The 12,012-nt window shown below is 39.7% G+C and overlaps 1 protein-coding gene across 6 annotated transcripts in view; it reads left to right on the top strand.

The window, feature by feature from the left end:
* The window catches only part of ELAVL4 (ELAV like RNA binding protein 4), a 144,785-nt gene extending 136,449 nt beyond the window's left edge, over nucleotides 1-8,336 (top strand). For 5 of the 6 annotated variants that reach the window (XM_045979531.1, XM_045979539.1, XM_045979546.1 and 2 more), the window contains 3 exons: nucleotides 282-507; nucleotides 2,087-2,125; nucleotides 5,329-8,336. In XM_045979531.1, the coding sequence (XP_045835487.1) occupies nucleotides 282-507; nucleotides 2,087-2,125; nucleotides 5,329-5,698 (635 nt within the window). In that variant the 3' untranslated portion in view covers nucleotides 5,699-8,336. The remainder of the gene's footprint in view (nucleotides 1-281; nucleotides 508-2,086; nucleotides 2,126-5,328) is intronic. The other variant, XM_045979563.1, reaches the window with a different exon arrangement.
* The last annotated feature ends 3,676 nt before the right edge of the window (nucleotides 8,337-12,012 follow it).

The raw sequence follows: 12,012 nt of genomic DNA, 5'->3' as shown, positions 1-12,012 counted from the left end.
GAGGGAGACAGGGACTGAGCAGGCCAGTGGTAGAGGCTGGAATGGATGTGAGAGGTGCCTGTGTTGTGTGGGTGGGAGTCACCTGTCCAGAGCCATGATGGCAGAAACACAGGCAGATGGGTTTTGATGGGTGAGAGAGATATGGGGAGCCAGGCTCAGCCCTGACCCCCCAGTGGGCTGACTCGCCACAGAATCTCTCTGGGGCCCAGCCCATCTCTTCCCAGAGGTGTTTACCAGTTTGGTTTGTTCACTCTTTATGAAGGCCCTTTCTCTTTCCCCAGGAGTGTCCAGAGGGGTGGGATTCATCCGGTTTGATAAGAGAATCGAGGCAGAAGAAGCCATCAAAGGGCTGAATGGCCAGAAGCCCAGCGGTGCTACGGAACCGATTACTGTGAAGTTTGCCAACAACCCCAGCCAGAAGTCCAGCCAGGCCCTGCTGTCCCAGCTCTACCAGTCCCCCAACCGGCGCTACCCTGGCCCACTTCACCACCAAGCCCAGAGGTTCAGGTAGGCACACCCACGGGGAAAGGGCTCTGCTACAGGAGTACAGAGCTGGGCAAGGGCCAGGGAAACATAGCCCTGAAAGATGGGGCAAGAGTAAGAACCTCGGCCCCCAGGTTCACACACCCCTCAGTTTCCACTGCTGTAACATGAAATGGTTGGACCAGATGCTCTTCCAAGCCCCCTTTCAACTTACCAATGTGAGTGTGGTTAAACTCAATCAATCCAGATAAAACAAAATTCCTATATTTAACCAAACCAGAAGGTTCTGTTCATCCCCAATAAGTAGGCACATTCAACAACTTAAACTTAAGGCTGAGGGAGTGGCTTTTAATAAATTCAAAGGCATGTGTAGCCCAGGAGGCAGATCCTTGCCAGGAAGAGTGGTTTGGCCTGTCCTCCATTCTTCTGCAGGAAACTCTGTAGCATACGTACTCTCTTTTGTGTTAACTTCACTCTGACCATTAAGTCAGCAGATTCTGGGAAGACAAGAAGGAAGATTTTCCTAAGCCTTGTTAGTGTTTCCTTCAGGCACCCAACTCTCTCAGTACAATGGGCACTTCCCTTCTCCTGGGACATTTCTGAAAGGCAGGTTTCACTCTGTGAGGGCAGTCCAAAGTTGATTGCCTTCATTGTAGGAGAGATAAGAATTTTCTTGACTACCCATAATAATTCTAAATAATTCTTTTATTCCATCCATGTGCCCTTTAATGAAAGGGTTTTTTTTTTTTTTTCTTTTCAAACATCACATTGAAAGATAGTAGGCTCTCCATCTGGCCACGAAGGAGAGGAAAATCAGCCTCAGTAGTGTCCTCCCATGTCCTGGGAATTTGAACGGGTTAATGATTTCATGAAGAGTCCAAGTCATCTAATTTTTATTTTGTGTGAGCGCACATGCAGTATTTATGTAAAAAGCCTTTCCAGCAGGCTTCTAATGGTGGAAACTATGGTTACTACTGCCCCATGGTGTGAATAGCCTGTCCCCAAGTAAAATACTGAACATGAGGGAGATTATAACATAATGGCAGTTTGCGAGGCGGAGCTTTCAGGTTGTAAATAATAAGCTAATTGTAAAAAAAAATCTTAACCCCCAACTCCTCCTTCCCCAAAAAATGTGTGTGGTAAGATTTAGTTAATGTAGCTAGACTAAGAGAAAAGATCCATTCTGATATGCATTGTACATGCACGTGTGTTCCTTTCATCCACAAGTTTAATTGCACTAAAAGGTGAATTGTAATAAAAGGTGAACAACATAAGAAGCTGCCCCCTTTTAACAACTTCACACACAATATAAAATAAAATCCACACACATGTTCTCAGAGGAGGGGGGAGTGGAATTAATTCAGACCTTGAAAGAAAGGGAGCTTCATTAGACACTTGCTTTAAACTCTAGCATTGACCTGAACATGAATTACTCATGGTTGGAGGCAGAAAAGGGGGAAACTACCAATGGATAGACTCCTAAGCATTGGGGAAAGTTGTTGAGCTTTTCTTCTTTGAAAATGGAGCATTCTTATTAATAGTTCCATTGAGCAATCTTGCCATCTGTGAGGCATTAACCCAGAGACCCTCCTTCTCTTTGCAGGCTGGACAATTTGCTTAATATGGCCTATGGCGTAAAGAGGTAATTAAAACTCCACAGATTGCCAGATGTCCGTGTTGGCACAGACTGGGGCTAGAAATTTTTTTTTTTTTTTTTAATTCACTAACTTTACTTTTTTTTTTTTTTTAATTCTTCCTTTTTCCTCCACCAGCATGTCAAATTCTTAATTTTAATTTCAGACCTCAGTTGGTTTTGTTTCTTTTAGGGTACACAAAGTGTGTTTGTGTGTTTCACTTTTTCTTTTATTTGCAGGTGGGCTTCTCCTATGGTTCAGGTGCCACAGCTACCAAGCCCTTGATAATCTGGTTCCCTGGACAGCTCCCCTGAGGGAGAAGGCTCCTACTCTTTGCCAGCTGATTTTGCAAACTTGCAGAGCAACTGTTTTGCATTAGCAATGCCAAGATTCAGTTAAGAGGGCAGATTCCAGCAAATCAAAATTAGAACATTTTGCTAATCGTGGTTAACAATCTTATGATTGTCAGTGGATAAATTCGATTTTGGACTACCAGGCCTGGCCACAGCATGAGTAAACGTGTGGATGACCTGCTGACTCCCACCCCCACCTCAGTGTGCATTTCAGGGCACAGCCTGAGAACGAAGTGTATCTGTGTGCACCTCAACCAGGGGTTTCTTTTGTTACAGGTTTTAGCAGTTATTATAAATCCTCCTTTGGTTATACATGTATTGTGTTTTAAACTTGTGGTTTCTTTCATGGAAAGCCTTTCTGAGGGGTTGGGGGCTCAAAGAGAATCAAGGTTTGTGGGGCTTTCTGAATGCAGTCACAAGAGTGATCCAGACCTAGTCTGAAAGCTGAGTCTTGGGAAGTTGAGTGTGTTCTGTCACTGTGTCCATGAGATTCCCATATGTGCTTTTGATAAGCTCCACTGAGCTGCTAGGGACACAGCATCTTCATCATCCTGCTCAGTAGAGCTGCTCGCTTTAATTCCCCTTCCCACAGTCAGGCAAAGAGATGTGGTTTTTAATAGTCCCAGTCACACTCCCCGTATGAGGCAGTGCTCTCAGCACTTGGCCACGCATGGTAAGTACCCCAACTCTGGAAACCCACACGCAGTGGCGGAAGAAGCTGGCCTGCCAGCTTTGCTAGCCGAGCGCCAGCCTCCCCAGTCTCCAGCCTGGCACCAGTGAGGATAATTGGGAATTACTTCTATGTGTTGGGCACACTACTTGCCTCTTCCCACTCCCGCTCTTCCATTTTTCCCACCTCTGGCCTCTGCTCCCATCTAACTTCAGGGAGGCAGCTCCACGTGTGGAGTGATGCTTACGTGCGCTGAGGACACGGAAGGCACAGGTGCAGCCTCAGAACAAACATCACTAGTTGCTAAGAACATTTTCTTTTCCTATTAGACCCAGATTTGGGTCCAGACTCCTTCCTATCAAAGCCCTCCAGGTAATCATGACCGACTAGAGCTGAGACTCTGAAACCTCTTTGCTGGCTCCTGACTTTGGCCTTCAGATAAATACCTCGCTGTTCTCTACCTTTAAATGAAAGGAGTCAGTTCTCTCAGTTGGAGGAGAGAAGGTTTAGAAGACAGTCTTGAGAAATAATGCAAATCATAGACATGGATTTGCCCTCCTAAGAATCCTTACCATCATGTGTTTTGGTTCTGTTATTTGTTTTTAAGCAAGAGAGAAAATTGACTTAGTGAATAATGCCAAAATTAGTACCTATTGAGTTGTTATGTTTAGCATATCTTTACCAGCCCTTTGATTATCTAAATTCTAGTTAGACGCAGAACTGTTCTTTCCTAGGACTTTCAAATCTCCAAGAATAGTTGCTGATTTTTAAAATGTCCTAAGGACTCCTGGTCGGGTCAGTCAGTTAAGCGTCTGACTCTTGATTTTGGCCCAGGTCATAACCTCAGGATTGTGAGATTGAGCCCCACATTGGGCTACACTCTGGGCGTGGAGCCTGCTTGGGATTCTCTCTCTCCCTCCCTACTTCTGAAACCAAAAACCAAACCAAAACGACAACCAAAAGTCCTAGATAACACTTTATCCCATTCTCTCTCCAGTTTTTGCTTCCTCTCCTCCTCCCTTTTTTCAGAAATAAAAACCGAAGCCCAACCACATGAAAACCAAGACAGTAGTCAATGGATAGAGCCCAAATGCCTATATATATTTGGTATAAAACAAAATGTTAACAAATATTTTTCTGCTATAGGCACTGGTAACCTAACCCAATGCATCCATTATGAATCACACATAGATATATTTTATCAGACCTTGAATAGACTCCAAAGAGTTGTTTTTCTTTTCAAGATAACATGAAAACTGAGATTTCAAAGCCTAATACAAAAGTAGTTGTAATAGGGCAAATAACAGTTTTCAGCTTTTCTAATTTAAGACATATAAGTGCACAAATGACTTGAAATTTCACTCCTGTGATGCTTAGAAATGAAGATAATATATTTTATATATCATATTATATAATTATATATATTATTATAAGCATGATAATGATCCTTAGAAATTCCAGATAATATAGCATCAAGGAGTGATACGTCTTTAGTATTCTTGCTTGGGATTTTTTGGGGAACTCCTTTGAATAGATGCTAAAGGAAACATGAGCCACCCATCTGATTAATAACAAGTTATGTCTGTTCATTCTCATGTGTTTCTCTCCTCAAAATATCAAGAGATGTTGGCTACAATAAGTCAGGGGACTGCAAAGATGGTAGACTTGAGCACTCCTAGGGCCATCCCCTAATCTGCCTTCAAGAACAAATGAAATTTCCCAAGCATTGATATCCACCAATGTTATTCACTTATGCAGTCAATGAGTATTTATTGAGTATTTTCTATGTGTCACTGTCTGTGATATTTCCATACGTGCCTCACTGAATAAATAAGTAGAGCAACAGGATGAATAATATAGAGCCCCTCCTCCTAAGAGCTTGCTGTCTGCTGTGGGGGGGTGGGAGGATAAGGGTCAGGGTGGGATATCCTATGGCAGAAGTATCCTGTGGTAGAAGTGTGATACAGCCTTGCTCTGGGATTTCCTTACAGTTATTAGGAATTGATCTAGACTTTTTCTTGGCATATATGGGCCTTAGCCAGTTTAGCCATTCCATTCAGAAAAAATACCAAAGAGGTTAGTTTTTGCATTTTGGTTTTTAAACCCTGAAGACTCTCCTGCAAACACACTCACTCAGCCCTCTGCCCCCATGTCTGTGTCTGTGCATCTGTGTGTTATCCGTGGTCAGACTGATGTCTGGACCAGTCCCCCCTTCTGCCTGTCCCCCCAGGTTCTCCCCAATCACCATTGACGGGATGACAAGCCTTGTGGGAATGAACATCCCTGGTCACACGGGAACAGGGTGGTGCATCTTTGTCTACAACCTGTCCCCTGATTCCGACGAGAGTGTCCTCTGGCAGCTCTTTGGTCCCTTTGGCGCAGTGAACAACGTCAAGGTCATCCGCGACTTCAACACCAACAAGTGCAAGGGATTCGGCTTTGTCACCATGACCAACTATGATGAGGCAGCCATGGCCATTGCCAGCCTCAACGGGTACCGCCTAGGAGACCGAGTGTTGCAAGTTTCCTTTAAAACCAACAAAGCCCACAAGTCCTGAATTTCCCATCCTTACTTATTAAAATATATATATAAATATATACGAACAAAACACACGCGCGCACACACACACATACACACGCACACACACACAAAAGAGAGGGAAACAAACTTTTCGAGGCTTATATTCAACCATGGACTTTATAAGCCAGTGTTGCCTAAGTATTAAAACATTGGATTATCCTGAGGTGTACCAGGAAAGGATTTTATAATGCTTAGAAAAAAAGAAAAAAAATACAAAAAAAAATACCTTTGATGCATTGAATGTTCTTTCATAGCTGTCGTTGTTGAATATAATATACATAGATAGCGATGTGCAGGGATTTTAACCCAGCCAGCTAACTTTACTACCTTCCTTGAAGGTGGGTCTTTTTAAGATGACCATTCGCTCATTTGAAGAAGAAAAACAAAAAACAAAAAAAAAATAATAAAAATAAAACAATTTTTACAAAGTAATGGGATTCAAAGAAAGAAAAAAAAAGATTTTTCTTTTTTGTCAAAAAAGTTGATCCAATCCGATTGGTAAAAACCCCCCACACAAATTAAAGAGGAATAATAAAAATTGCAAAAATGAAAAAAAACTTTTGCAAATTTTTTTATTTTTCCTTTTTTCTTTTATATCATGTGAACTAAAAACAGTCTTCTGTTAGGGGATGGGGGTAAAGGGGGATACCTGATGACATTAACAATTTAATAACATTAACATTGTTGCCAAAGAGGTGGTCTCTTTGCTGAAAATGGGTTTCAAGAAAAATCTATTTTTATAAAATATAAAGAATTTTTACAAGAGAATCTGGATTTGAGAAAAAAATATTTTGACTGGCTAATTTAGGGGAAATTGACAACTTTGTCGCGTTCATACTGCACTGGTAACTTTTTAGAGATCAAGATGTGTGTTTTAAACTGGATTCGTAGACTGTTTTTTGAAGGATGGGCTATAAACAGATGATCTTCATATCTTTTCATAGCATGTAATAATAATAAAAAAATTATTAATTACTAGGGGAAAGGAGTGTTCGTTCTACCCAGGGTACCACAGTTCCCCACAGTCAAAACCCAAAAGCAAGGAGATGAGTTGAAAGACAGTTTTTCTTTAAGTCATCAGTATGGGATGTCAGCAGAACAAAAATTAAAAAGATTAATTTTCCTTTTGATCTAAAACTTCCTTAGTTTGAGCAGTAGGTGCTACGAAATTATTTACATATCTTAGTATCATAGTTAAATGTAATGTGTTTAGGAGAGGAAAACAAAAGACACATTTGCTTTAAATTCATTAAGGAATTTTCAAATTCACTTTGTAGCCCATGCTGATAGAACTGGGCTGTGTTGGTACATTTGAAACACTGTTTATGTTGCTTGAAACACTTATTTATTTAATCGCCGATGTGATGATGCCTATGGCCGAGAACAAATATAGCTAGATTGGCTAGACTACTTATTTGTTTACTTAAACTATGGGAAGAAGCATATTATTGTGTCATTCTGTTGTGTGTGTATGTGTATATACAATATAAATATATATATATAAAGTTATTTTTTCTTTGGGTTAATTTATTATAAGTTGTAACACTTGGCTAGTTTTGTTTGTATATGTCTTAAAATGTTTTCTTATGATATTTAAGTGACAGTTAAAGAGGTATCAAGGTAACTTGTGTAGAACTATTGTTTGATATATTGTCATGTTTGTTGTGAATATTTTTTCTTACTGCACAGTAGAAAAATAAAAACAACTGGGTCTTTATTTTAATGTAATTCAGATTGGGGAAAACAAAACAGAGCTAAGGGAACAAAATGACTGAGGGAGCATTCTCCCACGTCCAGTGCACTGATCATTTTAGTATGTTTGTGCTTTGTACGGTTATATATTTAAAACAAAAACAAAACAAAAAAATACAAGGGTTCATGCTCTTCCCTGGGTAATAGAAACAGTTACTCGCTATGCATAATCTAGTTGATAGTTAAATTTGCTATTGCTTTTCTTGTCTTGTTATATAAAATCTTTTCAATACAAGTTTAGTCTTAATGGTAATAAAACGTTATGGTTATTTATAACTTGTGCTTATTTTGTGCGTTTTTTCCCATGCTGAACCCACTAAGTGCATGTAGACAGAACTGTTGTTTTCACACTGAAGAGGCAAACTTTGTAGTAGTAGTCGTAGTGGTAGACAGGTAACGAAAACCAAGGCTGCATCATAGACTCCTCCTTTAAATTTTTTTTCTGTTTTTTTTCCTCTTTTCGGTTTTGAAAAAATAAAAATAAACCACCAGATTTCAGTTCAGAGAACACTCGTTCAACATTCAGGGAAAACTTTTTACATCACCTGCTATGAATGAAGGCAGTTTGCTGGCAAAGTTTTGATGCATTTGCTAAGCATTAGTGGGAAAGGCATGCCAAAATCTCTTCTCTATAATGTGTTCACTCTTGGGGGAAAAAAAAAGGAAAAAAAATCTTAGGACCAGGCAGTTGTATACTTTAGTTATAATGAATGACTTCATGTTAATCTTGCTAGTTTAGATGATTTCTGAGGGCAAGTATTGTAAATGTTTTTTTTTCATTATCTTGTTGTGTTTGAATTATTTGTACTTTATCTGTCCAGACAATAAATGAAAGTGTGTAGAATGGATTTGAGCTTCCCAGATTTTTAAATGTGTTCATTCAAACTTTTTTTGTAGCATCCTCAGATTTCCCCAATGATTTTATCATTAAACAAATGAAAAAAAAAAAAGGTAGAGTAAATTGTGTTTTGCCACTTAGCCCATTCTCTCAAAGTCAGTTCAGTACTCAAAAGTCATTGCCCTAGTTCCATACAACAAAAAGTTGGGCTTCAGCCACCAGTATCTGCATCATCTGGGAGCTAGTTAAAATGCAGAATCTCGGGGCGCCTGGGTGGCTCAGTGGGTTAAAGCCTCTGCCTTTCGCTCAGGTCATGATCCCAGGGTCCTGGGATCAAGCCCCGCGTCGGGCTCTCTGCTTGGCGGGGAGCCTGCTTCCTCCTCTCTCTCTCTCTCTCTCTGATCTTTATCTGTCAAATAAAATCTTTAAAAAAAATGCAGAATCTCGGGCTAAATTCAAATCTATATTTAACCAGATCCCCAGATGAATCACCGGTACTTTAAAGTGAGGAACACTACCCTGATTGACAACAAGCTGGCACATTTGACATTATGTTTGGCCTTAGGATACATTAGTGTCTGTTATTCATTTATAAGCATATCTGTGACTTATTCCAAAGAAAGGAAGTCACTATTTGCAAAGTATCTATTGCCAGGCTGTGTGGTGTCCTCTACATTCTCTCACTTTCTGCTCCAGCAATCTGGGAGAAGTGGATGGCACTATCCTCATTTCACAGATGGCAAGACTGAGGCACATTGAGATTAAGTAACTTGAAACAGCTAGTGAGTTTCCAGCTGGGATTTGAATCCCAGTCTGATTCTACTGCCCTGCACCTCAGCCTTGAGAGTGGAGAGCTTGAGTAGTATTAAGGAAACAGACCATTTGCGTTGGAAATGACAGCTAAACAGAAAGGTCACCTTTTTATTTTAGCATTCATTCTTGCATAGAAGTTAGCAAATATTTGACTTTATTACCTTTGAATAGAAACCCTAAGTAAAGGACTTATGCAGTGTATTAAAAAACACGGATTTTAAGCTCAACTGAGAGGGGTGACAAAATGTCTAAGGTATCATGAAGTCATATTAAAATATGCCCTGAACTTTACAGATGAGCTTTTTAGTGATTTCCTGATACGATCACTCATTGATGATCTACTGTCTGTCTTTCGTTTCCATTTTCTCACTAATTGAAAATTCATATTACCCCATAAACCATCACCATCCATAAACTGACACTTGCAGAAGAAATGCTCCCACTGAGCCAGATGAAGGAATGGTCAGATTCTCTTCCATTTCTCATTAGCCCCCTTTTTTATTCTTATATTAAATTACCTCAATGGTTGGGATAATTAAATTCAGGGCAAAGAATGGAATTTAATTAACCAAGCTAAATATTAAAACTAAGTCAGTCTGAACTTCACATAGTTGAACTTAGATGTTCTTATTTTAGTTTTATTTGAAGACAAGCCCCTATGTTCCTTTTCTGGGGGAAAAATAAAAAGGATAACTCATAGTTGCCTCCAGGACTAACAGAGCTTCACCAACGAGTGTATAAGGCTCTAAAAATGTTACCGCTAAACCTACAAGAGTTATCACTAATCATCACCACCCCTGATCCTTAAAGGTGTTGTTTCAGTGCAGTTTAAACAAATGGATACATTATTTTTGGGACTATTAGAAGCGGTGGAATCTAACCAGTTCATAGAGTTCATTCCTCAGCTGCCAACAGATCTAGCCTGAAAGTTTCATAAATGGCTGTAAGGGTTTAAATAAATTTGTAGAATATCCCTAACAGGCCATTCTACATACACTCTCTCGGTAACACTTCACAACATCAATATAACATGTCTGCCTAACATCCAAGAAAAAATTCATCTTGCTGTGAGTATAAGCCTGTTACCTTAAATCTCCAGGCAAACATTATATAGTTTCTGTAGGTGTTTGTGGAAAAGTTTTAACAAATCACAAGAATACAGAGATTATTACATTTCTTTAAGGTATAGGTACATTATGTTTTGCTTGGATGAAAAATTGCATGCCAAGGAAGGCTGAAGGCATTTACTTAGTGTTATTTCTGTCAAACTGATAGGAAGAAAAGAGCTCAAAAAAAAAAAAAGTGCTTGTGTCTGTAACCATCCCACATCATCACCACCAGCATCAAAACGAGCTGCATTGGGGCGCCTGGGTGGCTCAGTGGGTTAAAGCCTCTGCCTTTGGCTCGGGTCATGATCCCAGAGTCCTGGGATCGAGCCCCACATGGGGCTCTCTGCTCTGCAGGGAGCCTGCTTCCTCCTCTCTCTCAGCCTGCCTCTCTGCCTAGTTGGGATTTCTCTCTGTCAAATAAATAAAATATAAAAACAAACAAACAAACAAAAACGACCTGCATCTGACAGAGAAGATCAAACACTGACCAAATGTTAGTTGCAGCCAAGAAGATTTTATCAACTTGGCTTCTGTTTAAATGTCTTTCATCAAGATCAGTCATTATTTGTTCATTGATAAATAAAACATTTAAATCCCAGAGAACAACATTTAAGAGTACATTTGAAACTCACAAAGTCTCATGGGGCCCCTAGGCAGTCAGTATTTGTGTCTGGCTACCTTAACCTTGTCAAAATTTGGCACTTAATTGCCCTTCACCACAGGTGATTCTGGAAACTGTTCTTCAAACTGTTTTGCCCTTACTTTCTGTAGGCACTGTGTGTTTTGTTCTTTAACAGACATACACATGCAAACACACAGAGGCAAGCATTTGTACCACTGAATAGGAAATGGGGTGTTTTACTTTCACTTGCAAATTCAAAAATCATACCTGTGTTTTCTAAGTGGAAGAGTCATTAAAATCTTAATTTGAGGCCATACTGCCTGGATCCATTCCACAGTCTTAAGAAGAGCTCATGGAACACAGCTGTATAATATCCCTCCACCCTCCACTGCCTTTGTTCTCCTGGAGAATAATAAAAGGAAATTACATTTTATTTCCATGAGCTAAAATCAAGTTTTAATATTGTCCAAAAATGACTTGTACCATTCCTTTATCTTATTAGCTTTTTGGCATATTAAGTAATAAGATAATTTCTCATGGTACAGTATTTATGTAAGAATCATATTTCTCTCTGTGCAGATCACTTACAGAAGTGTCTGTTAACAGGAGAGAATGATGCATAATCGGCACTTAAGATTAAAATAGACCTGAGAACATAAAAGTGTTCCTTCAATTAAAGGAATAGCATTTCTTTGGTCTCATCTTTTTTGTTTCTGCAGCAGAATGAAAACTGGCTTAAAATCACCCAACCCCAGGTTAATTACAGGAAGGTTTCCCTATGCAAGTCCGGCTTAATCTGCTAGTGGTTCAAATGCAAAGTAGACTCACATGCCCCTTCAGAAAACCATGTAATTATTTAAACAGTTTCCACCAAAGTCTCAAGGTTTAAGAGATTATTTCCAGAAAGAGCACTAGCATTTATTATCTATCCAATATGCCAGGCACTATACATTTAGCATCTGGTCCTTCTACCAACTCAGAAGTATCATTCTCCTTTTACATAGAGCAAAACGAGACTCAGAAATTTGTTATCTTGTACAAGCAGGTAGGTGGTAAAAACAGAATTCAAACCCAGGTCTGCCTGACCCCAAAGCTCCCAGTTATACCACCCTGGCTATGAGCCAGTTCTATCATAATTAGAGCCAAAACAATTACCA

The sequence above is a fragment of the Meles meles genome, chromosome 1, assembly GCF_922984935.1.
Source record: "Meles meles chromosome 1, mMelMel3.1 paternal haplotype, whole genome shotgun sequence".
NCBI classification, from domain to species: Eukaryota; Metazoa; Chordata; class Mammalia; order Carnivora; family Mustelidae; genus Meles; species Meles meles.
The sequence above is the reverse complement of the archived record's forward strand: the minus strand, read 5'-3'. Positions and strand labels throughout refer to the sequence as shown.